A 23,347-nucleotide genomic window follows, 5' to 3' on the forward strand; every position below is an offset into this window, starting at 1 on the left:
AGTGTCAATTCAGTTTATGCTTATCGTATCATGTAATACAGTAACTTGGTATTAATTTATATCTTTATATTCTGAGCTGTAATTAAATACCCACTTACATGTAATGTTATATACTAACTAATTATTGATTTGATTTAATTTTATATGACTTCGTTGTATATTATTTTAGCCAGCATACTTTGAAATCTCCGTTATGCCACTTAATACCCAGTTTTGGATCATCGCCTAATTGGAGCTGAAGAAAAGCGCAAGTTCGAAATCAAAACAAAAGTGACAACAAAAAAACAACAGACGTAGTCGGGTTTTTGCCCCGCAATGACAGCCGCATGTTAAGGACATGATCAACATTTCAATTAGATGCAATCATCGCCCTCGTCGCGATCGCGGGGCTAGTGGGAATGGGGTGTAATCGCTTTGGGGAGTTGCGTTTCATTCACTTGCAGTGGAGACTTCGCTGCCCGCCGGCGCGCTTTACATTTCACTTTCGCTTTGTAGAATTACCATGAATTGTAGAATTGGGTGTGCAGTGCGTACTTCCGCTCTCCGATCTCAAGTCCCTCGCCACCCCGGACGGCCTTTATTGGCTCGACGACAATTTGCAATGACTACTGTATTTTGTTGCTGCTTTCCGTAGTTTACTTTATTTCGAGAAGGAACATTCGGAGCATTCGGGGTGAGTAACAGAATCGCCGCCAACGGGGAAACAGTTTTCACGAGACTCGCGATCCAAACGTACACGCAGCGCTCATCAAATGGATTAAATTGATCGTTGTAAATGGATAGGATCCTTATTTGAACCAAGAGTTGATCGGAATTATATAGTAAAGTTTAATTAGAGTAAATAGTTTAAGAACTTACACTTCGATTTATAAACAGAATATCCGGAACTTTTCAAGGAAATCAATCAAGAACAAAATCTAAGATCAGTAATCCTCGATAGATATGCAAATCGCACAATAAAGTGAATGCTTTTAAGCTGTTAAAAATAAATAAAATAATATAACAAATATGATAAGAGAAAAGCTTATCGGAAAACTGCTCCTGCTCCTCGCGATTGTTTTACCTTTGGGATCAGGACAGAACAGCACCCTGAAGATCAACACGAACGTGAAAGACATCGAGGCCGGGGCCGTGGCCCTGCCCTCTATCCAGGGACCCGGGAACATCTGCATCCGCGAGGAGCCCTACGTGGAGCATGTCCAGGTGCCGGAGATGCAGCCGGTGCGAGTGCGCACCTCCAGCTGGTGCATGGAGATCCCGCCGAGGTGCGCCACCTTCAAGACGGAAATGCGCGAGGTGATGAGGGTGCAGGTGAGTGAGTTGTGAACTGCTTCTGCCTCCGGATCAGGGAGCCAGGCAACTGACCAAATATCCAAATGGACGCAGGTGTTCCACTGCCGGCTCTGCCTTTGCGGGCATCTCTTGCGTCACCGCGATCCCAGCCAGTGGCAACACCTTCGCCGTGGCCACTTTTTCCACCATCCCGGGGAGCCTGCGCCACAAACCTGATTTCGATTTTGATTTCGATTTGCCCAACCAGGAAGCCGCTCGCCACGATATCCATAAATTGCCCCGATTCGATGGCCGACTTTGATTACATTTCTCACAAACATCGCTCGCTATATGGGTTCTGTCCGCGACCAGATGCATTGCGCAATTCTGGCCAATCTAAACGGGGTTTCCTGTCCTTCTCGTATGGAGAACGGAAGCTCGTGGATTGGCTTTTGAGGCAGCTGCGCTGTGCAGCAGGAGGTGCCGATGCACTTTACTTGGTCAAGATGCAAGCGACCGGTTTTGACCTGAAGCATCCGAGGCACCACTTGCGTCCTTGGCTGCCAAGTTCTTGAACTACTGGGAGCATGTGGTGTATGCGCATAATCTATAATGTAGTTACTGTGAGTGTTAGGAAGATCACTTTAAAGTTTTGCTTAACAAAGTAATAACAGTAATCCAAAAACTATTTCCAATATATATAATTATTCTTAATGTTATTATAAAAAAATATTTAAAAATGTTAACGCAAAATGTTTGATGGTGGTTATCAAATAGCAAACTTCGTCTATTAGTGACGTTTATTTAAATGATCATTTATTACCTCTTTAAAATGAAAGAACCAGCTCGCTTACATCACAGTTGTGCGAATGCTTGTGTGATAAATGATGATAACTGATTCCCCATTAGTGTCAATTAATAGTTATTAGTTTTAGGCAATTGTTTGGAGCAGACAAACAAACTATTAAATCCACAAAACCCGCCGCCTGGCCATTTTCAACTGCGCAGTGGGAAAAGCGATGAAAACAACGGCAGCGGCCAAGTGTTGACCAAGCATGGCCAGAATCCGGTTGCAGTGGCTCGAACCGAGGGGTCTAATCAGGCTTGGCTGGTTTATTATATTTTTCTATTCATTTATTTACTTTGCGCACTTTTTCGATGGAAAACCCGCACGGGGGGGTTGGCAAAATAATTATGTCATGGTGTCAGTGATGGAAAGTGCAAATGAAAAGCGGAAAATCCAGCACTTATGGCCGGGCTGGATCGCCAGGCGGACCGATCTGCAATTGGGCATTAAGAGCTCCACTTGTGTGCGGTGACTTGATGCCAAAGCTGTTGACACACTTTCGATTGCATCACTAAGCCGAGTTGCAAGCCATGACGACAAGAAGCAGCCAGTTTTGGCTTAGTTTATTTTTTACCTCGGTTTCGTGTCTAATGATTTGTGGGATTCGAGATCGCTCGCGCTTGGCTCGAATTAATTTCATAATTATTTTAATTGGAGCTCTTCAGCTCTTCTGGCCGCCTAGCTACATAGGTGTTTGAAGAGAATCGCCTTAACGGCCTGCACTACAAAACCATATTTATTCGATTGATGAAACAATTTTTTAACCCTGCCGCTTGCATTCCTGGCGATTTTGGTCAACGCCTGCTTGGCCAACACTCTGTTTTTGGTCAGAAAATGTAGCCACTAATTTGCCAATTTAATTTAATTAATTAACATCGAGGTGTACGCCTTAAGAAGTTCGAGTGTAAGTGGAAAAATAGATTTGATCTCTAAACTGGCAGTACCTTGAGCCAGTAAAGTGCCGCATGATTTTCGATAGCTTTCCAGAGGAAAGATGTGATTACAGCTGTGATTGATGGGCAACCACATTGCCACTGGGAAGGGGTGAAGTGGGTTGAAGGGATGGCCATGCGGTTACTGGAGTAGCAAATGTACAAATTGCTCAACTTGTATTCAATTACTATTTATGACAAACATTTGAAAAGCCAGCCGTAATTATGCAGACACAATGAATCAGAAGACCAAACTCGAATCGAATTTCACTGTTTATATTAAAATTTCCGCCTTATTCATTCGTGGGGGACACACACACATGCAGGCAGATACAGATACAATACAGCTACAGATACAGATACACAAGCCCCATTCAGATACGAATCCATCAACTCGACGGCGAACAATGCGTAAATCGGAAAATGTGAACTGGGAATGAATCTGGGACTAGAATGAGTGTGAGAAGCTCGCCCGGAATTCAGTTATCCAATTAAATTGGCAACTCAAGGGGTTTCAAGGGTGATGCGATGCGTGTACTTCTTCTTGGGGCGGAATGACGACTTACAATAATCTCCATCTTAATTCTGTAACTGTCGAGAGCCGGATCAAAGTCCACTGGCCACAGGGGCAAGTGACACTGAGGCGTTGACAGGGTTGATGGCGAGGAGTGCCCTCTACAAGTTTATCCAATTAATGGACTCTTGCGATGATGCCCTCCTCAGCGTCGTAGATCAAAGCGTTTTTATGGCAGCTCTGAGATTTCCCAGCAATCGGGTCAGAGCCCATAAAGTATTTCAAGTTTATGGGGTATACTTTTAGGCTGTGTGTTACTTATGATCACTTTAAAGCTAATTGATATGACATTGTTTTTGAATTTTAAAATGGAATTATTCAGTAAATTTATCAATTATATTGGGACAAAACGATGTATCTTTTAAAATATATCTTTGTATTCCTCGTATTTATAAATTTATTCCAAATTTTCGATGGTATAATTATCATATTACCAATGAGTGTTCGTATGCAAAATGCTTTTAGAAGTTGAACAAGACGCGCACAGTTCGCTTTTGCTGCCAAGGGTACGAGGGAAATCTCTCCGACAGTCAAGCCACGTGCAAGCCCATCTGCAGGGGCGGATGTGGGCGTGGCAGTTGCGTAATGCCCGATACTTGCAGCTGCGAGGAGGGCTATATTGGCAAGCATTGCACACAGCGTAAGTTCATATACATATCCGTATCACTATGTGGCTTAATGAGCTTTTCGCAGGTTGCGATCACGATCGCTGGGGGCTGGACTGCAGAAATCTATGCCAATGTCAAAATGGAGCAGCCTGCGACAATAAATCGGGACTTTGTCACTGCATCGCCGGTTGGACAGGACAATTGTAAGGATTGCCCTTAAAAAATAAAGTATTTAATTAATATCTTTTGTACAATTGTAATTTCTCGTAGTTGCGAGCTGCCGTGTCCCCAGGGAACTTACGGAATCATGTGCCGCAAGGCCTGCGACTGCGATGAGAATCCGTGCAATCCCCAAACGGGTGCCTGCATACAGCAGGATCAGCCTCTTCAGCTGAATGTGAGCCACGTCATCGTGGAGACTGTCAACTCCACGCTGGAGAAGATGGGCATCATTCCGCGTCCCACCACCCCCGTTCCCCTGCCGGAGGTCATAGTAATCAAGCAACCGACCAGCCATGAAAATGCCCAGCACTCGCCAAAGATCATTGTCCATCAATCGGGCAGCGACCTGCTAGAGAATCTTCATACGGCTGCAGCCGCCGGAGTTCCCACTCCGGAGGTCATCCACGTCATCACCAATGGAATCACCTCCCCACAGGAGCACTTGGCTGGATTCGTCGGTGGTGACTCCAACTCAAGTCAGACGGCGACGGCTGATCATCAGTCCGGCTTGGTGATCACCCTGGTCAGCATAATGCTCCTCCTGCTGGTCGCCATTGCGTGTGGTTCACTGTACGTGTACCGGAGGTATCATCACAAAAATTCAGCCGTATACAATGCCAACGGAACGGTGACCACGCTGCCTGCAAATCCGGAGGTGGTTCTCACCGAAGCCGCGGCCCTGGGAAAAAACTTCCACGAGCCTCTGCCCGAACCGCCCGTGGCCTTCGCAATCACGCCCCAATTGAACGAGGGTATGTAAGTGTCTCTGCCGACCTTAAAATAGCTATCCACATTACTATGCAGTTATATTATTTAAATTTCGACTTTGTTTCTAGTATAAATCACATTCTTTGGAATGATATTTAGATTTTATAATCAAATGAAATCACATTCTTCCACAGCACAACCAGAATTATATGACACCCCCAGCAATAATTCCTCAATTAAAACACCACCCTACGCCTATGCTAGGAAGGAGTCCCTCTACTCGGTGGTTTCGCCCAAGTCTCGAAAGGGAAGCCTGGACTCGCACCTGTACGACGAGATCCGCTACCACCAGCAGCACCACCAGCAGCTCCACCATCAGCAGCACCACCCACGGAACCATCAGCATGTCCAGCACTCCACCACCGCCTCCGCCTTCCTGCCGGCCAGGCCACAGGTGATGCCAGTGAACGACCAGTTCTCCAATGGAAGTCTTCATCCTCACCAGCGATCGCATCATGTCACCCACTTGATAATTCCGCCACAGAACTCCAACTTTTTGCAGGTTCCCGCTCAGATCATAGCCAAAAGAGTTGCCCACCTGTAAATTCTTTTGCTGAAACAAGAGATTTTTCTCAACATATGAAAATGCGTTAGCCCCTTGGTAACTTTTACATATTGTACAAATTTATTTTAATTTAAGCTAAAAAAGTGGTTTTTACCATACACCAGGTAATTATATACCAAATTATAAAATAATGTGTCCCAACAGTTACATTTTAGGTCTGCGAATTTTCACAACTATACTTATTTTTATAACATATTTAGATCAATAAATATATGTACAGGCGTAAAACCAAATGCTAGGTGACTAAAACAATCAGCTAACTTTATTGATTACATTATTTTAGCTACCCAGGAAATATTGTAATACTTTTTGATTATTTTATTTATATATCAGTTTGAACTGAGAATTAATAGATCGATTAAAATACTTTAAAAAATTATTTCATATATCATATTTACTATAATAAGAGGAAAAGCCACTGTGTAACTGTAGGTAGGTAGGTTACTACTAAGGTGGTTAAACTCTATACCTATCAAGTTAATACAGCTTCACCTTATTTGTATCACTTTCCAAATGTGAATTTGCATGGTTAAAGGTTTCTGCATTCTTTAGGGTTACTTTTTGTTTAGATAAGACTTTTATATCTATGAAAATCTATTGGTTAGATTATAGGTTTCGTTAAGTACTACTTAAGTACTTTGTGGCGTGTTCAGTTTGCCGCACAGTAAATTCCAATGTTATTTGTTAAGCCGCTAATAATAGTTTTAAAAATAAAATTTTCTGCCTATTTAAAAATTTAGTTACGAGTTCATACAAAATGTAATTTAACTATGATAACATTATTATATCATTTAACTAATTACGTATACGTTAAAGCATATTTATAAACATGTATCCACAATAAATTAGTTAAATACAAGTATAATTGCCTGAAAAGGGCCATATGTTTTCATTTTTCTCTGAATGTTTTCGTTTTCTGAGAATGAGAGTTGGTGCTGATAAGGTCTTTTGAGTAGATTCAAACCCATTGGCTGCCTATTCATTCGCTCCTCGACATCGAAGCTCAGAACACCAAGACGGGATGCACTTTAGTGGACCGTGGGCCGTGCTTACCACTCTGCTGACGCTGGTGGCATTTCCTGTCCAGATTGAGGCGGATTCCACGGAGCTTTACGGGGACATAGAGAACACGGAGTATGGCGACTTTGAGTCACTAAGTCAGACGCTCGAGCGCGAGCAACATCTCTGCCATCGCGAGGTGCCGTGAGTAAAATAAAGTTATTGATAATAAGATAATTGTAAATAAAATAATAGAGGCTAAGACTCGGTGCAATAATCCAAATATTTCATTTAAGCAAGTGCTAGGAATATTGATTGCAAGCCCCCATTGATTAATGCGATTCTACGATTATAGCTCCGTGTTTTTCCAAACCGAGCGGGATTCCCCGGTGCGTGGCAATGGATCCACGATCTACTTCCATCGCATAGAGGTGTGTTGTAAGGGCTACCGTCGAGATCCGCATGCCCATGAATGTGTGCCGGACTGCTCCGAATCATCGCCGGACAACTGCCGCAATGGATTCTGTCGCAGTCCGGGCATTTGCGAGTGCTTCGCAGAGTTTGTGCGTAACGAGCATGGTGCCTGTATCCACACCTGTCCAATTGCCTGTCAGCACGGCAGGTGTTATCTAAATGGCACCTGTGCCTGCCACCAGGACTTCGTCCTGGATCAGGAGACCCGCCAGTTCTGCCGGCCGAAGTGCTTGCAGGCATGTGGCACCCATGAGGAGTGTGTGTCGCCTGGAAGGTGCGACTGCTCCCCCGGCTACCGGAGAACGCCGGACTTGGGTTGCCAACCTATTTGTGCTCCGGACTGCGGATTTGGCAAGTGTGTGGCGCCCAACCAGTGCGAGTGCTTCGCCGGGTTCATTAAACGGCCCAACCGCAATGTCTGCGAGGCTGAGTGCTACCTGTAAGTGTACCAATTTCATCTAAAATGTATTTATAGTATCTAAGAAATGTGATGTACATAAGCTAGTTTGGTTTGTGTAAAATACACCAATTTAAACCACTCAAAATCCCCTCCAGGAAATGCGAGAATGGGTTCTGTGAGTCGCGGTACAAGTGCAACTGCCGAGAAGGATATCGCTACAACGTGAATACCACCAGCTGTTTGCCGGAGTGCAGCGACAACTGTGGCCAAGGAAATGGGGTGTGCATTGCACCAGGAGTGTGTCGCTGCTTCCAAGGATACGAAGTCCACGGTGCCGACTGCCGGCCCAAGTGTGAGAGGTCTGTTTCCGGGAACAAAAAGTGTACACCTTCCTGATGTCCCGCTTATTCCGCAGATCCTGTGGCAAATACGGTCGGTGTGTGGCTCCCGAAATCTGCGGCTGTGGTGAGGGCCAACAGCATTGCCGGAACGGAAGTTGCGACGATGTGGAGCACTGCAGTTGTCCACCGGGGGAAACCCACTTCATCGATCGATGTTTGAAGTCAGACCGCCTCAGCCAGCAAGTGAACAGCAGCGAAAAGAGAAAGCACTTCAATCGCCAGCTTGCTTACGAGTTTAATGCCCTGATCGGGCGTCTATTTAACTTCTGAGGGAGCAACAATAAAGTTTTTAAGACTAACTTAGACGGCCTGGCAGGTCTGGCGTCCCTTGATGCCGCTCTTGATGAAGCCCGGCCTGCAGATGCAGAAGTTGGGGGCACTGCAGAACCCGTTCTGGCACCCATTGGGGCAGTGGGGCTGGCAAATGTTCCGCTGGTGCTCGTCCCTCACAAATCCGGACTTGCACTCGCACTGGTTGTTGCCCACACAGACGCCGTTCAGGCAAGGAATGTCGCACTTGGGCAGACACTCGGCCGACTTCCGGTCCCACTCGAAACCGGAAGCGCACTCACAGATGTCCGGTCCAATGCAGCGTCCGTTCTTGCAGGGTCTGAAGTTGGGAAATCATTTCATTTTTCAGACTTTCTTGACCTTAAAAGCCACACTTACATGGAGCAAATGGGTTCGCAGCGTCCTTGGAGCTTCAGGTAGCCGCCGTTGCAGTTGCAGTGTCCTGGAGCCGTGCACTTGCCATTCTCGCAACTGTCGCACACTGGCTCGCAGGATCCGTCGGCGGCCAGGCGGTATCCTTCGAGGCAGGCACACTTGTTGGGCGCCACGCAGCGTCCAAAGGAGCAGCCGGGCTTGCACTCCGGCTGGCAGTACTTACGAGTCTCCGGCTCCAGCGAGTATCCCTCGCGGCACTTGCACTCATTCTGCTCATCGCACACCCCGTTGCCGCAGCCCAGCGGACAGGTGGAGATGCACTTGCCCTCGGAGGTGCGAACGTGTCCGGGAATGCAGACACAGGTGTTCGGAGCCGTGCAGATTCCATTGCGGCAGTCATCCGCGCAGATCGGCTCACAGCGGCGGTAGATGTGCGGATTTCGCTCATAGCCATCGCAGCAGACTTGGATGCGACTCATGTCCGGGGTGGTGCCATTGCCAATGAACTGGTCCCGGGAGTTGCGCAGGAGCGACGCGGTTCTAAGTTTATAATAATATTAAGTTTCATTTTTAGTGAAATAGCTTAAAATTGTTGTTGCATTAACATACATTTTCCTTCTAGAAACTGTCAAAAACTGATTATATACTTATCTAGCTGCTACTTTGGTTTAAAACTAAATCTTGCTAGGAATTTAATTGCTTGTATAACTATCGCAAATCAGTATTTCAAAATTCTAAATAATTCAGTTGTGTTTGTTAGGTTAATTCTTAACCCACAGATGGTCCAAAACAATGCAAATGAAACTAATTTAACTAAATTTAAAAACTTTGCGCTTATCTACTGACCTTCCTCTCGTTGCATATTAAATTCGTTCACATTATTAGCTTGGCACACTTATACTCGTGAAATCAAGGCGCATTTTAATTATCAGGCCAGCGGAGGAAGTTGAGGTCGTTAGTTCACTATTTTAATGGTTTGCCTTGTTTTCGAATGCCTTCCGAATTGGGCGATAATTTCAAGTGGAATAATAAAAGTGTTTTCCTCGCGATTAGGATTAAATTTTTTTCGGAACTACCCACTACTTACGGAACTTCCTTGAAGCACACACCACTGGCCATGCCAGATCGGGTTTTGTTGATGAACAGCGCCGTTTCATCCAGGACCTGGACACGATGCGCCGGCGGAGTCACCGGCTGCACGTAGTGTCCATAAAGGGGCGGCAAAGTGACCGGTTGGTAAGTCTCGGCGGGCACAAACCCAGCTGATCCCTGGCCCACATGGTTTTGCTGGGTCCAGGCATAGTTGCTCTGGTTCTGACTCCTCCAGCCGTAGCTGCTCTGGTTGTAGCTGCTCCACCCAAACTCACTACTATTGCCGGAAAGCTGGAGGTTTCCCGATGGCGGCTGGCGTGTCTTGATGCCAGACGTCTTGAATTGTCCCTGGCCCAGGGAACAGATGGCCAGCAGTACGCCTAGAGTCACCAGCTGATGCGATGAGCTCATGGTGATGTCACTTGATTGCGGATTTCCTACGTATGCAAATTGATTGTGCGCCCACGTTCACGTTCACGTCCACGTCCGCTGGCGGCTGTAGTTGCACTTCGACTAATCGGCTCCCGATGCGAAGCTCCGGATCTCTCAGCCGCCAATCGTCAATCGCCTCCGGCGACCTCTTGTCCCCCTTCTAATCAGCACCTCGTCAATGGACCCATCCATGTGGCAAACGGAGCGAAGGTTTGCTCTCAGCAGCTTCGAGCAAAGCAAATTGATCACTGCCATAAATTGCGGTTCGTAAACAAAACTCATTGCTTTCGGGTAATTCCAAGAAAAGTGTGAGTATAACGATGACTTCAGGTATAGAGATGGTTTCTTAATGAAAGAACACAGAATATAATAACAATGAACTTCTGAGTCTTTTTGAAGTGATAATTTAAATATTTCTATGTTGAGAGGCACACGAATGCTCAAACAAAACTAATTTATAGTATTTCATATCATATTTCTACATCACCACAGTATAGGAGCTATAAAAGACATTCAAGAAATTTACCTATATAAAGTGATTACAAAGTGATTTGGTACGACCGTATTTGCCAGCAAAACAAACATTCATTTGCTTATCTAACCAAAAAAACAGCATTTTAAGAAAATATACCATTATTAATATCAAATCAGAGAATATTGCATTTGAAATGAGATTTTTTTGTTATGCCATGACAAAAATACACCTTTTGTTGCGCCTATAGAATCCCGGAGCACACTCGCACTCCTCGGGCGCAAGGCACAATCCATTGGAGCAGTCCTCCGAGCAAATGGGCTCGCACTTCAGGCTCTGGGTGGTTCCCTTATTCACATAGCCATCGCAGCAGTGGGAGAGCTGACGACTTCTGGAGTTCGGATTGACGGCGTGCACGCTGGGAGGGAATTGATCTTGAGATTGGTTTGGGGAACGGAATGGTTTACCTACGTGAGAGTCCTGTAGCAGATCCCGGATCCCCTCTCGGCCAGAGCCTCTTTCCGCCACTGCGCGACAGGATCCACGGACCAGAACTGGGCGGCTGTGGGTGTGGGCAGCTCGATCCCCAGGCCGAAGATAAGGAGCCCAATCAGCGTGGATGTCAAGTGCATTTCGCTAAGATTCAGCAGAAAGCGAGGTCGTATCAAAATGCGAGCGCAATGCTCGCCAGTGTCTCGGTGCTACTAAATTGTCGTCTGTGTCAAGCGCGGCATTTAAGTGTGCGGAGATAGAAATGTTCCATATTCCGAAGAAGATAATTATGTGTTCCGTACCCGGTATTCGTGGGGTATATTGACTATGCAGAGATACCAAAAATGTAATACTTATTTAAATAAAACAACTTTGGAGGGGGTACAAAATCTTCCAGAGATTTTTATTGCCTAAGCTAGGCTTGCTTCAAAAAGCAAAACCCCAAGGAATGAAGCCACAAAGAATTTCAGACACGCCTGATAAGACCAACACGTTTTGAGAAATGCATGAGTATTTATTAAGTGAGAGTATTTTGGTAGCCCGGAGCTCTTATCTCAAAGCCACCACATATCGGTGAGTGTGGTCAAGTTGAAGTGCCTGCCCAGCAGCAGATTGAACTCCTGGATGAGCGATGCATTCACCTTGATGGGATTCATGGAGGCGTACGTGGTGACCGTGTCCGGCGACATGCAGCGATCGATGAATCGCGTCATGCCCACCTGGCAGCGGCATCTTCCCATGGCGTTGCACAATCCGTACTCGCATCGCTGGTAGGTGCTTTCCGGTCCCGGGACTATGGCACATCCGCACACATTCGGTGCGATGCACTTGCCGTAGAAACCACATCCACCCACGCAGACCGCCTCGCAACGCTCCCGATTCCGGACGTAGCCCTTGAAGCAGCGGCAGTTTCCCGGCGAGATGCACACCCCATTGTCGCAGTTGTCCCCGCAATCCGGCAGGCAGCTCGACGTTCTGTTATCGTAGCGATATCCATTCTGACACACGCACGTCGTTGAGTTTGCACAGAAGCCATTATCGCAGCTCCTAAAAGACAAATTACATTTACATTCACATTTACGTTGAATGAAATCAGCCATAAAATAGACGGCGTCCAGTCTTAGTACTCACATATAGCACTCGCTTTGGCAGGATATGCTGTTATTGCGCTTCTTGTATCCGGGGAAGCACTCGCATTCGTTGGGCCGAACGCAGTGGCCGTATCCGCAGTCAGGAACACACAGGGGCTGGCACCCCAGGGCGGCAGACTCCCTCAGTCCGCGGGCATATCCCTCGGCGCAGGAGCACTTGCCCGGCTCCAAGCAGACCTCGTTGTGGCCACAGGTGGAGTTGCACTGCGGCAGGCAGAAGGTGCGCGATCCGTCCAGTTCGTATCCCTTGTCGCATTGGCAGGTGCCATTCAGGTAACAGCGGCCATGCGGACAGCCCAGCGGACAGGTGGGCACACAATTGTTGCGGTAGTTGAGCACAAAGTCCGCGAAGCACTCGCATCTGCCGCCCGCCGTACAGAAGCCGTTTTCCTGACACCGCTCCCCGCAATCCGGGACGCACTGGCTCCAGTCATATTCATAGCGCCGCCAGCCCTTGCAGCAAATTTCGATCACATTCATGTACGGATTGGTGCTGCTGTTGCCGACGATCTTCACCTCCTTGTCGTACTGGAAGAATACGGCCCTGGGGATTGGATGGTGTGCTTTTTAAACATTTTATCTATCTAGCATATATCTAGCATGTTTTTGTACAATTGAAATTTGTAAACCATATGACAACTCGAATTATAATTGTTTATGAGACTTCGGTCTGATTATAGGCAAGGTTGAAAATAGCCCCTCGATTTAATGGGCTAAATGTTACACCCACTTACGGCACTTCCCGGTAGCACTTGTCCGGATGTTCCCCCCTCCGGGGCAGCGACAATCCGTTGGGGATTATATACGGTTTCCGTGTGGTAGTCGAGGACGAGAGGCGTCGCTGGAGGGCCTCCTGCTCCCGCAGCAGATCCCGCTGGCGCTGCTCCGCGCGCAGGCGCAGCTGCTCGTCCCTTTGCTGTTGCAGCTGCTGCTCATGAAGTTGCAGCTCCACCGCCTGCAGCACGCAGAGGAACAGGACCAGGAGCACCGAGTGGAGGCACAGAGATCGCAGAAGTGGCGACATCTCAATGCTGGGGGCAGATTTCTTTGTGCCGCGCTTCCGAGACGCTCAAGTCGCGATTGTTTACTGCTCCGGAGACGGCGCAGTTGGGGCAGCCTCTAATCACAGCCGGAGGCAACGATAAGAGGGCTTCAATTCTTAATTCGGATCTGGAAGCGGAGTTCCAGAGCTCGCAATGCCAATGTATGTCAAATGAGAACGAGCTGAAGATCGTCTCATGTTTTATGTTCTTTCATTGCTAATTGTAGGACTTGCCTTGTTTTTTCCGGGTGAATAGTGATGGTAGACAAAAGAAGTTTTTAAGAAACCAACATTAACGGTAAGGTTAGTAATAATTTAGCATATCCAAGTATTAGTTTCATTTTGACGGAGTGCTAGGGTAAAGAAATGTGCTTTCAGCTAGTTCAAAAATAAAATTATAGAAATAAATTGAAGAATGTTATCCGAAAGAGGTATAAACAAGTCGCAAGACTGAACTATTTCGATTCTCGTGTTTTCAATCCTCTCAGAATCAAACTGAACCAAATTCCTCTCATCTTAGCTTATGCATCGAATATAGCTTTTCTGATAAGAAAACAAAACAAAATCTGTTTTAGTGGCGAAAATTAGTACAATTTTAGCTGGCAAATCGTGAACACCTAGAAAATAGAACAAAATAGTGCGGGTACTCAGGATGTGGCTCCGAGATTTGGGCATTCGGCTAAGTTTTTTTCACCTGATGGTGTGTCTGCCCAGTATTTACACAAATGTGCCAAACTATTCGGATCGGTACAACAGGAGGCCCGTATCGCAGGATCCGGGAGTGGGAACCTATGGCCGCGGGTACATAGAAAACAGACAGTTGTCCTATAATCGACCTGGACCAGCCAATTTCCAAGATCCCAGAAGTGTGGAGCTGCAACCGAAGCGACGAGAGTATCTCATTCGATCCCATGAAACGCAATCCGATAGAGGGCAGCACAAATGCCGCATTTGGGTGCCGTACGTATGTTAGATACACTGAAAACCACGTTGAGTGTTGTGTATATAAATATTTTTTATACATATATATATTTGCGAAAAATACTTTTATTTTATTTTAAAAAGAACTAAATTTCCTTCCGGGAATACGATATCACAAGCCTTATCTATCTTAACCGCCAAAATTCATAAACATTGATAAAAAATTGAGCAAACTATAGTGAACTAAGTCCACCCATACTCGTTTTCGATCTGAGCAGCCCCGATACGGTGGAGAAGTACCAGTACCCCAGCGTCATCCAGACGGACCAGGCCAACCGGCTGTCCCTGATCGAGGTCTGCTGCACCGGATACTCGGCCAGCCGGCTGATGGGCGTGACCGTGTGCCGGGCGCAATGTGGCTGCCAGAACGGGAGCTGCAAGATTCCGGGGGAGTGCGAGTGCTATGAGGGCTTTGTGCGGAACGACAACGGAGACTGTGTGTTTGCCTGCCCGCTGGGCTGCCAGAATGGTCAGTGCTACTTGGACGGCAGCTGCCAGTGTGATCCGGGCTACAAGCTGGACGAGACGCGCCGCTTCTGCCGCCCGATCTGCAGCAGTGGCTGTGGCAGCAGTCCGCGACACAACTGCACCGAACCGGAGGTCTGTGGCTGCTCCAAGGGCTACCAGCTGACCGACGACGGATGCCAGCCCGTCTGCGAACCGGACTGTGGAATCGGCGGACTCTGCAAGGACAACAACCTGTGCGACTGCGCACCTGGTTACAACCTGAGAGATGGCGTCTGCCAGGCCGATTGCTATCAGTAAGCTGGAATCCTCGTGCTGGGTATACCAGATTAATGGCAATCTCTATTCGCTGCAGGAAGTGCAACAATGGCGTGTGTGTCAGCCGAAACCGATGTATATGCGATCCGGGATATGCCTACCATGAGCAATCGACCATGTGCGTTCCGGTATAGACATTTCAAAGTGTGGTTGATTTGTATTCCGCCATCCCTTTGGTTTAGATCCACACTCATCCCAAAACTTTCGTGAACAAATACATTTTCAGATTGATATGAAAAAAGAAATCAAACAATAATAAAGCACTTAATATCTTAAAATTATTTAAATTGGCTAGTTAAGCTTATTTTATACCATTGCGATAACTTGGTTCCATTTCGCTTAAAAGAAATAAATGCTTTATTCGAGATAAAACTTTTTAGGCGTTTATCAGAACAGATGAGTCGTGTTTATTTTTAGTTTTTAAAGACTCATGACAAAGCCATAATAGATTAAAATTTGTTTTTAAAGTGAGTTATACATTACATCTTTTTTTTAGAAAATATTATTTAAATACAAATCGTAATTCGTTTTTAAGCTGATTCAAGCTGGTAACTGGTATTACCAAAATATACAGTAGTTTTAGCAGGGATCAAACAATAATAAAGCACTTAATATTTTAAAATTATTTAAATTGGCTAGTTAAGCTTATTTTATACCATTGCGATAACTTGGTTCCATTTCGCTTAAAAGAAATAAATGCTTTATTCGAGATAAAACTTTTTAGGCGTTTATCAGAACAGATGAGTCGTGTTTTTTTTAAGTTTTTAAAGACTCATGACAAAGCCATAATAGATTAAAATTTGTTTTTAAAGTGAGTTATACATTACATATTTTTTTTAGAAAATATTATTTAAATACAAATCGTTAGTGATTCGATTTTATGCTGATTCAAGCTGGTAACTGGTATTACCAAAATATACAGTAGTTTTAACAGGGATGCACTGCTCTTTTACAGTATAAGAACCATGGCGGCGTACAATATAGTATATCACCCCTGCTAAAATAGCCAAAATAGCTAAAGTGACGAAAATCCAGATGACAGTTTTGCTAGAACCTGAATTTTCATGGTGAAGTTCGTCATGTGTAAACATCTTCGGTGTCGTGGAAAAGTCAGGTGATGAACTTTCACTGACTGAGCTTTCCTCTGTACTTCCTTCAGTAGATGTATCCCAAGTGGATTCGGGTTGGGTTGTGGTTGAATCTGTTGTCGCTATGGTAGTTGAGGTTGAACTGGTGCTCGGAAATAGAGATTCCTAAAAAGGTAGGTTTATTGTGACTTTTTGAAGTTGAAATTTAGCTTTTTTCAGCTCAATACGTATTAAACTTAATTTTTATAATTAATTGTATATCACTTATATATACCAATTGGCGCCTTGGCGTAACAATTTATTTTTAAAGATTTTACGGATAAAACAATTTCTTACATTTTGTGGTTTTGGTCGAATAGTGGTGGTGAACATGTGGTGCCCATGGCTTGAATGGTAAGCTAAGGAACTGTTAATAGTGATCAGTGCCACGCAAACGAATGTCAATTGAAAATAATGCATATTAGCGACTTGTGACTTATTAGTGTCAACTGTTCTGCTCAGTGCCAAAATATGAACTAAGCTTTGAAGTTTTGGGTTCCTTCTGCGGAGCGCGCTTTATACCCTTTATAAGTAAGGGGTAGGGGTATATCCATTTAGATGAAAAATAGGTAACAAGTGTTTTCATTTTTTATTTATTTTGTTTTATAAAAGTAGAAAGATTAATTATTATATTATTTTATATTCCACTAAAAGTAGTTTTGTATATGTATATACAAAAGTGGGTTGCATGTGTGTGAGATTTATTTTATGAATTTACTGTACAAAACTCCCTCATAAAAACAAAAAGTCCAGTAAGTAATTTTACTAGTTCTCGTACGTTCTACATCCATGTACATATGTATGTATCAGAGGTCTCAAATGAGTTGTAGCTCATGTGACTCAGTAACTTTACTGTGTTACTCAACACATTTCCTGTGAGCAATGTTCATCCCTAATTATTTAGCAGTATTTTCTTCACCGCAAAGGAGAGGAATTTCCATTGCTCATAGTTCGAAATCGAAATTTTTTAATAAAAATAAGTTTTTTGTTACTTGCACAAAAACACCCGGGTGCCTGCTGTGCAATAAAGTTTAGGGTGAGTGACGCACAAGCAACGATCGGCCGAAAGTCATTCTGTAATCATAAAATTTGTATGGGTGGAAGCGAGATGGTCTCAGAAATGAGGATGAAAGGGAACACCCAAGAAAAAGGTGGTGCACATGTTGTTGCGTTTTGATGTTTTCAACGCCTTAACATAAAACAATCTTATATATTATTAAATAATTTGTATACTTAATTATAAGTAAGGTAGCTGAAAGTATTACGTTACATTAAAAGGAAATAATGAATAATACTAAATAATAAATAATACTAAGTATTAAATACTAAATAGTACTAAATATTATATATGTGCTCTTCTCTGCGCTTCTCAAAAGTCCTACCTAAGCAAACAACTTGTTCGATGTTTTTTTGAAATACTAATTGTGAGTGAGCGGTGCTATGATTTTATGTGGCAGCATATGTAGTTTCTTTATGTATCACTTGTTAGGGTCGTTTCTTGTGCTCTGTTTTACCACGTTATCTGTGTTTCAAGTATAGCCTAATTTCTGAAAAAAACTAGTCGCATACTTGCGACTACATTAGTAGCTTATTGGAGAATGCGTAGTTAACGTAAGGACACAGGAAAAGGTTTCGTAAAAAATAAAATTATGAATTGAACTCACACTTCCAATTTATCTCGCCATAAATGTTGCCTAACATTAAGACGACCAACGAATTTTAAACGGTTAAACGATTTAAAAACTTGGTCGAGTTTTTCCTAAAAATCGGCGCAGTCTATGGGGACCAAATAGACGTCCTACCTGATCCAACAACATTAAGTCGAAAGTCGGATGCAGAAGATATGGGGACTGTAATCTCGATGTAGATAAAATAAGCTGTGGATAGGGGAGGAGCCAGTGCGAACGTCGACTTGTGGACTGACTAGTAGTCCAAACAACTTTTTGGGCATCATTTTCCATTATGAAAAAAACTTCAAACTTTGTGATATAATCTTGGGACTTAAATCGATGGATTTTCAAAAATCGACTGCCGAAAACGTTTTAATGAAAATTAAGTTCTTTTTTTTCGGAATCCTATGTTGGGAACATTGATAATGTTAAGTTTGTGACTGACAGGGGAGTAAATATTAAAAAGGCTTTAGAGGGCAACACCCTTTTAAATTGTAGCAGGCACCTGTTGTCAAATGTTTTAAAAAATATCTTTTGACGAGGCCATTGAACTCAACAAGATAAAAAAAGATTTTTTAAAAAGGCAAATTCGCCAGATTCGGAGTGCTCCTGTACACTCGCTTGTGTTCTTGCCAAGAGCAAAATAAAAAGTAATACGCTTTAAGATAACGAAATTATCAGGGTTGCCTTGGGCAACAATCAGTGTTGTAAGACGTTCTTGGTGAATGGCAAAGCTTTAGACAAGCCTATATAAAGAGTTGCCGGAGTAATCCTCAGTCGTATTAAAATTCGAAAATTTAACGGCCCGCAAAATTGCTACCCTTACGCAATTAAATTTATTAAAATTTTTACTAAAAGTAATCGACTGCCGAAAACGTTTTTATGAAAATAAAGTGCTTATTTTCGGAATCCAATGTTGGGAACATTGATAATGTTAAGTTTGTGACTGACAGGGGAGTAAATATTAAAAAGGCTTTAGAGGGCAACACCCTTTTAAATTGTAGCAGGCACCTGTTGTCAAATGTTTTAAAAAATATCTTTTGACGAGGCCATTGAACTCAACAAGATATATAAAGAGTTGCCAGACTAATCCTCAGTCGTATTAAAATTCGAAAATTTAACGGCCCGCAAAATTGCTACCCTTACGCAATTAAATTTATTAAATTTTTTACTAAAAGTAATTAAACAATTTTTCTACCAACTTTGCAAGGATAATTTAGCTTTCTATTCCAAATCACATTTGTACATGACTGGTTCGGCTTCATCATTTTGCCTAGAGATTGAACGTCGATAGTACTTCGTACCAAAAATAGCGACGGCCACACAAAGGATCATTCCAGCGCAGGAGCCCATAATAATCATCCACTTCTGGGACGATTCAGTTCTCTCAGAAACTGCCTCGGCCTCGGAGTATGGGTGCAGGTCGGCAGTTGAGGTTTGGAAATCTTCACTCGTGGTGCTGTATTCGTTGGAGTCTGTCGTGGTTTGGGACTCGCAGACGGGCTGACACATGGAAGTGACAGGATTTGTGTTATTGGGTTGATAGCCGTCGTGGCATATACAAATATTGGGTGCCACGCAGTCTCCGTTGCTGCAGCCACTGTCGCAAATCGGATCGCAAACGTGGTGGGAGTTGTTCTGGAAACGATATCCCGGATCGCAGGAACAGGTTCCTGGGCTGGTGCATCGAGCGTTTTCCCCACACTTGGGCGAACAAATGGCATGACAGGCGGTGCCGCTTTCCATTTTCTCGTACCCGGGCTCACATTTGCATTTTCCGGGCTCCGAGCAAAAGCTATGGTGTCCACATTCCTCTCGGCAAACCGGAAGGCAATTGTCGCTGCTAGAAGTTCGATTGTAGCCATTTTGGCAGCTACAGACTCCGGGCTGATCGCAAATCTCGTTTTTTCCGCATCCCGCCGGACAAATTGGTTGGCAGTCGGATCCGCCGTAGCCCGTGTGGCAACTGCAAGTATTGGGAGATGAGCAGAAACCATGTGCAGGGCACTTCTCTCTGCAGACAGGTTGACAGTTCGGAATGGATCCCTCGTAGCCGTCACAGCAAATTTCTCTCACTTCAGTTTTATGGGCAATCTTTAAAATAAAATTGAAACTACAAATATGTGTTGAAATTTTCTCGTCCACACTCGCACAAGCTGAGTAACGGGTACCTTATAGTTGAGAAGCACGACTATAGTTTTTTTTTGTTTTAGAGAGGCTAGTTCCTCATTTATCTTTTATCGATAGATTTGGATTTACCTCATTTTGTGTGTAATACTCCGTGCGGTATTTCGTCTGCCAACCGCTCCAGAAAGAATATTGCTGGTAAGGTAACGATCTACTCTTGTTGACATTTCTCGTGTAAGAAACCACCTGCCGACGTGGACAAACATTCATCCGATCGGGTTGAATGAAGTCGACGAAAATAATTAAGTAGCCCAGACACACCCAAAGACATCGGATGTGTGACATTATGGAAATAGCAGAAAACTTATGAAATGTAATTTTGGCTATATCTGTAAGTATGTTCGCTGCAACGTTTCAAAGTCAACTAGGTTGCCAATGTGAATTGTTATATTTTAAATTATTTAAATTTCTCAACCGTTGAGGACTCGATAATCTAGACCTTCAAGTGTATATTTATATGTCAACTGCTATGCTCTGTACCAAAAACTGCACTAAGCTTTGAAGTTTCGATTGGCTTCTGAGAAGCTGCTTAATATCGGGTTAAAAATTGGATTTTATGTGTGAGATTAACATTAGTTTGTTTTCTTCCTCGAATTCAATTACTGTACAAAAATTACCAATAAAAAAATCAGTTGTTCTGAGTAATTTCATTTGTTAGCGTACATTGTACATGTATGTATCAGAGGTCTCAAATGATTTGTACATTTCCTGTAAGCAATAATAATTATTAATGCAAAAATATTGCCAGAATTATGGGAATTAAATGGTAAATATAATAAACACGCAAATTGCTTAGATAATGAATTAGTTTTTTCCTTTTTCGGAAAAGAATTGTTAGCACGGTTAACTGCAGTTGACGTAGTGACAAACAAACTAAACATACTACTATATATGGTATATGTTGGAGACGTGGGTCGGTCATTAATGTTTCGTTTGTCTTTCACAGCGCAGAGAGTCGCCGTGGTATCACATTATCAGTTCTTCTTTTCTCTACGGAGGGCAAGCTCGAACTGCATCTGCTATTCTCTATTTCACTTCTTCTTCTCTGGCTAACATTGTGCCATGCTCCACAGTGATTTCGCTCTCCCTTCCCACCGCTCTCTCATTCGAAATCTCTCTTTTTCATTCCCTTTGATCTTCGTTTACTTCCATAACGGTTACACTGAGAATTTTAGTAATTTAAAATATTTCTTCCTCACTAAAGGTTCACCTGTGTTATCTAACTCAACATAAAATTTCATTTCATCAGACATTAGTAGGACATCAATTAACATAACATTTATTGTAACTCTTACTGTAACTCAATCGTCTGGCTACCAAATCATTAGTCATCTAATCTCTGTTTTATATATTTAATAAATTGTTTCCAGTGTATTCTTTAGATGCATTATTCTTCGGTAAATTTTATTCAAATTATACTGAATGTACATGTACGGTTTTTAAATTCAAACTACATATATATATATTTTTTTATATATGTATATATTTTTTTTTCTTTGGAAATGTTTCTGCTTAATTTCTCTTAGTATGTTTCAGTGCATCATTTCAAATAAAAATATTAATGCAGATTAAACTCACTCAATACTTGAAACTTATTTGCCATATTTCAACCGAAAATTTAAGCGCGCACTCTCTAAAACTGAATTTCTCTAAAAATATAACTAAAATAGGTTAAGTTAAATAATATAGAAAAATATAGTTAAATAATACAAAAGTGATAATACTGCATTTAATGACCCTTAATTAGGCGACAAAGCTAAGCTTAAAGTTCTCATAGTTTCTTTGTCAGTAGCATACTTTCAGGATGTTTTAATATAATTGCTTCAGTGACCACTACAATTTAGTTCACGATAGCGAACACAAAATCTGTCGCTGCCTACTTTTTTTTTATTACCTTTACTTTTATCATTTTATGAATTGTATCCCTTACTGTCCGCTTTGAACGGTTTTATTCTTGTCTATCAAATGGATATCCCGTGGCTAAACGCTACTTGACAAATATGTATTTATACCCGTTACTCGTAGAGTAAAAGGGTATACTAGATTCGTTGAAAAGTATGTAACAGGCAGAAGGAAGCGTTTCCGACCATATAAAGTATATATATTCTTGATCAGGATCAATAGCCGAGTCGATTTGGCCATGTCCGTCTGTCCGTCCGTCTGTCTGTCCGTATGAACGTCGAGATCTCAGGAACTACAAAAGCTAGAAAGTTGAGACTAAGCATACAGACTCCAGAGACATAGACGCAGCAAGTTTATCGATTCATGTTGCCACGCCCACTCTAACGCCCACAAACCGCCAAAAACTGCCACGCCTTCACTTTTGAAAAATGTTTTGATATTTTTTCATTTTTGTATTGGTCTTGTAAATTTCTATCGATTTGCCAAACAATTTTTTGCCACGCCCACTATTACGCTCACAAACCGCCCAAAGCTGCTACGCCCACACTTTGAAAAATGTTTTGATATTTTTTCATTTTTGTATTAGTCTTAAAAATTTCTATCGATTTGCCCAAAAACTTTCTGCCACGCCCACTATAACGCCTACAAACCGCCAAAAACTGTGTTTAAGACTCTCCTTCTCTCTTCGTCTAGCTGAGTAACGGGTATCAGATAGTCGGGGAACTCGACTATAGCGTTCTCTCTTGTTTAGTTTTGATTTGCCACTACCAATTGAGTCAAGCAATAAATTACCAATAATATAAATATCGAACCTGTTGATCTCTAACATTAGCCGAAACCAAGTTGAAAACAAGTGAGAGCGCTATAGTCGAGTTCCCCGACTATCTGATACCCGTTACTCAGCTAGTGGAAATGCAAAGGAGAGTCTCCAACACTGACAGTTTTTGGCGGTTTGTGGGCGTTTGAGTGGGCGTAGGAAAAAGTTTTAGTGAAAATCGATAGAAATTTATATCCAAATTTTATAGATCGATAGAAACTTATATCCATAATGTTTACACAAAATTTTAATTACATGTATTTAATCATATGCACCCCGCACCCCGGACCACGAACCCTGCACCACGCACCACGGACAACGCACCCCGCACCCCGGACCACGGACCACGGACCGCGCACCCCGCACCACGACTATTGATCCTGATCAAGAATATATATACTTTATATGGTCGGAAACGCTTCCGTCTGCCTGTTACATACTTTTCAACGAATCTAGTATACCCTTTTACTC

General features: G+C 43.2%; 8 protein-coding genes and 1 long non-coding RNA gene across 13 annotated transcripts; 3 read left to right on the plus strand and 6 right to left on the minus strand.

The window, feature by feature from the left end:
• Window positions 1-613: 613 nt before the first annotated feature.
• Window positions 614-4,095, minus strand: LOC120320834. 4 transcript variants are annotated; one of them, XR_005560415.2, is made up of 4 exons: window positions 3,618-3,940; window positions 1,064-1,879; window positions 859-976; window positions 614-787 (listed from the first exon to the last, which is right to left on the minus strand). It is a non-coding gene; the product is annotated as an uncharacterized LOC120320834 (long non-coding RNA). The 4 variants fall into 4 exon arrangements; XR_005560414.2 differs by having other exon boundaries at window positions 859-1,879; window positions 3,618-3,944; XR_005560413.2 differs by having other exon boundaries at window positions 614-1,879; window positions 3,618-4,095.
• Window positions 1,009-6,653, plus strand: LOC6528185. 2 transcript variants are annotated; one of them, XM_002089212.4, is made up of 5 exons: window positions 1,009-1,311; window positions 4,091-4,265; window positions 4,319-4,436; window positions 4,504-5,207; window positions 5,358-6,653. In XM_002089212.4, the coding sequence occupies exons 1-5, from the start codon at window positions 1,009-1,011 to the stop codon at window positions 5,765-5,767; spliced, it is 1,710 nt and encodes a 569-aa protein (XP_002089248.2). In that variant the 3' UTR covers window positions 5,768-6,653. The 2 variants fall into 2 exon arrangements, with proteins under 2 accessions (XP_002089248.2, XP_039227578.1); XM_039371644.2 differs by having other exon boundaries at window positions 4,504-5,211; window positions 5,358-5,510.
• Window positions 6,654-6,731: 78 nt separating this feature from the next.
• Window positions 6,732-8,361, plus strand: LOC6528186 (tenascin). The gene is made up of 4 exons (XM_002089213.3): window positions 6,732-6,991; window positions 7,143-7,700; window positions 7,817-8,020; window positions 8,077-8,361. The coding sequence occupies exons 1-4, from the start codon at window positions 6,810-6,812 to the stop codon at window positions 8,330-8,332; spliced, it is 1,200 nt and encodes a 399-aa protein (XP_002089249.1). The 5' UTR covers window positions 6,732-6,809; the 3' UTR covers window positions 8,333-8,361.
• On the minus strand, window positions 8,290-10,344 carry LOC6528187 (fibrillin-2). Its single transcript, XM_002089214.3, has 3 exons — window positions 9,816-10,344; window positions 8,732-9,268; window positions 8,290-8,672 (listed from the first exon to the last, which is right to left on the minus strand). Exons 1-3 carry the CDS (start codon window positions 10,229-10,231, stop codon window positions 8,363-8,365), a joined length of 1,263 nt encoding a protein of 420 aa, XP_002089250.1. The 5' UTR covers window positions 10,232-10,344; the 3' UTR covers window positions 8,290-8,362.
• Window positions 10,345-10,867: 523 nt separating this feature from the next.
• Window positions 10,868-11,442, minus strand: LOC6528188 (protein draper). Its single transcript, XM_002089215.4, has 2 exons — window positions 11,196-11,442; window positions 10,868-11,142 (listed from the first exon to the last, which is right to left on the minus strand). Exons 1-2 carry the CDS (start codon window positions 11,354-11,356, stop codon window positions 10,935-10,937), a joined length of 369 nt encoding a protein of 122 aa, XP_002089251.1. The 5' UTR covers window positions 11,357-11,442; the 3' UTR covers window positions 10,868-10,934.
• A 267-nt stretch (window positions 11,443-11,709) lies between these two features.
• LOC6528189 (von Willebrand factor D and EGF domain-containing protein) lies at window positions 11,710-13,505 on the minus strand. Its single transcript, XM_002089216.4, has 3 exons — window positions 13,102-13,505; window positions 12,348-12,911; window positions 11,710-12,263 (listed from the first exon to the last, which is right to left on the minus strand). Exons 1-3 carry the CDS (start codon window positions 13,389-13,391, stop codon window positions 11,771-11,773), a joined length of 1,347 nt encoding a protein of 448 aa, XP_002089252.1. The 5' UTR covers window positions 13,392-13,505; the 3' UTR covers window positions 11,710-11,770.
• Window positions 13,506-13,994: 489 nt separating this feature from the next.
• On the plus strand, window positions 13,995-15,454 carry LOC6528190 (tenascin). The gene is made up of 3 exons (XM_002089217.3): window positions 13,995-14,369; window positions 14,609-15,151; window positions 15,211-15,454. The coding sequence occupies exons 1-3, from the start codon at window positions 14,062-14,064 to the stop codon at window positions 15,305-15,307; spliced, it is 948 nt and encodes a 315-aa protein (XP_002089253.2). The 5' UTR covers window positions 13,995-14,061; the 3' UTR covers window positions 15,308-15,454.
• Window positions 15,455-15,818: 364 nt separating this feature from the next.
• Window positions 15,819-16,896, minus strand: LOC6528191. Its single transcript, XM_002089218.4, has 2 exons — window positions 16,598-16,896; window positions 15,819-16,426 (listed from the first exon to the last, which is right to left on the minus strand). Exons 1-2 carry the CDS (start codon window positions 16,718-16,720, stop codon window positions 16,052-16,054), a joined length of 498 nt encoding a protein of 165 aa, XP_002089254.1. The 5' UTR covers window positions 16,721-16,896; the 3' UTR covers window positions 15,819-16,051.
• Window positions 16,897-19,172: 2,276 nt separating this feature from the next.
• Window positions 19,173-21,167, minus strand: LOC6528192 (multiple epidermal growth factor-like domains protein 10). The gene is made up of 2 exons (XM_002089219.4): window positions 20,230-21,167; window positions 19,173-20,064 (listed from the first exon to the last, which is right to left on the minus strand). Exons 1-2 carry the CDS (start codon window positions 20,440-20,442, stop codon window positions 19,195-19,197), a joined length of 1,083 nt encoding a protein of 360 aa, XP_002089255.2. The 5' UTR covers window positions 20,443-21,167; the 3' UTR covers window positions 19,173-19,194.
• Window positions 21,168-23,347: the final 2,180 nt, after the last annotated feature.

Source organism: Drosophila yakuba, chromosome 2L, assembly GCF_016746365.2.
Source record: "Drosophila yakuba strain Tai18E2 chromosome 2L, Prin_Dyak_Tai18E2_2.1, whole genome shotgun sequence".
NCBI classification, from domain to species: domain Eukaryota; kingdom Metazoa; phylum Arthropoda; class Insecta; order Diptera; family Drosophilidae; genus Drosophila; species Drosophila yakuba.

Bases quoted from the DNA above. Each gene is read 5' to 3' on its own strand.
- LOC6528188 (XM_002089215.4), bottom strand. From the start codon at position 11,356: ATGCACTTGACATCCACGCTGATTGGGCTCCTTATCTTCGGCCTGGGG. The intron at 11,143-11,195 runs GTAGGTAAACCA...ATTCCCTCCCAG, and splicing joins ATCTGCTACAGGACTCTCAC to CGTGCACGCCGTCAATCCGA.
- LOC6528186 (XM_002089213.3), top strand. From the start codon at position 6,810: ATGCACTTTAGTGGACCGTGGGCCGTGCTTACCACTCTGCTGACGCTG. The intron at 6,992-7,142 runs GTGAGTAAAATA...CTACGATTATAG, and splicing joins CTCTGCCATCGCGAGGTGCC to CTCCGTGTTTTTCCAAACCG. The intron at 7,701-7,816 runs GTAAGTGTACCA...AATCCCCTCCAG, and splicing joins TGCGAGGCTGAGTGCTACCT to GAAATGCGAGAATGGGTTCT.
- LOC6528191 (XM_002089218.4), bottom strand. From the start codon at position 16,720: ATGCATTATTTTCAATTGACATTCGTTTGCGTGGCACTGATCACTATT. The intron at 16,427-16,597 runs GTAAGAAATTGT...CTACCTTTTTAG, and splicing joins TTCGACCAAAACCACAAAAT to GAATCTCTATTTCCGAGCAC.
- LOC6528189 (XM_002089216.4), bottom strand. From the start codon at position 13,391: ATGTCGCCACTTCTGCGATCTCTGTGCCTCCACTCGGTGCTCCTGGTC. The intron at 12,912-13,101 runs GTAAGTGGGTGT...TCCAATCCCCAG, and splicing joins AAGTGCTACCGGGAAGTGCC to GGCCGTATTCTTCCAGTACG. The intron at 12,264-12,347 runs GTGAGTACTAAG...TTTGTCTTTTAG, and splicing joins TGCCAAAGCGAGTGCTATAT to GAGCTGCGATAATGGCTTCT.
- LOC6528192 (XM_002089219.4), bottom strand. From the start codon at position 20,442: ATGTCACACATCCGATGTCTTTGGGTGTGTCTGGGCTACTTAATTATT. The intron at 20,065-20,229 runs GTAAATCCAAAT...TTTATTTTAAAG, and splicing joins AGTATTACACACAAAATGAG to ATTGCCCATAAAACTGAAGT.
- LOC6528190 (XM_002089217.3), top strand. From the start codon at position 14,062: ATGTGGCTCCGAGATTTGGGCATTCGGCTAAGTTTTTTTCACCTGATG. The intron at 14,370-14,608 runs GTACGTATGTTA...CGATCTGAGCAG, and splicing joins AAATGCCGCATTTGGGTGCC to CCCCGATACGGTGGAGAAGT. The intron at 15,152-15,210 runs GTAAGCTGGAAT...TATTCGCTGCAG, and splicing joins TGCCAGGCCGATTGCTATCA to GAAGTGCAACAATGGCGTGT.
- LOC6528185 (XM_002089212.4), top strand. From the start codon at position 1,009: ATGATAAGAGAAAAGCTTATCGGAAAACTGCTCCTGCTCCTCGCGATT. The intron at 1,312-4,090 runs GTGAGTGAGTTG...AAATGCTTTTAG, and splicing joins GCGAGGTGATGAGGGTGCAG to AAGTTGAACAAGACGCGCAC. The intron at 4,266-4,318 runs GTAAGTTCATAT...AGCTTTTCGCAG, and splicing joins TGGCAAGCATTGCACACAGC to GTTGCGATCACGATCGCTGG.
- LOC6528187 (XM_002089214.3), bottom strand. From the start codon at position 10,231: ATGAGCTCATCGCATCAGCTGGTGACTCTAGGCGTACTGCTGGCCATC. The intron at 9,269-9,815 runs GTAAGTAGTGGG...TTATAAACTTAG, and splicing joins GTGTGCTTCAAGGAAGTTCC to AACCGCGTCGCTCCTGCGCA. The intron at 8,673-8,731 runs GTAAGTGTGGCT...TCCCAACTTCAG, and splicing joins TGCGAACCCATTTGCTCCAT to ACCCTGCAAGAACGGACGCT.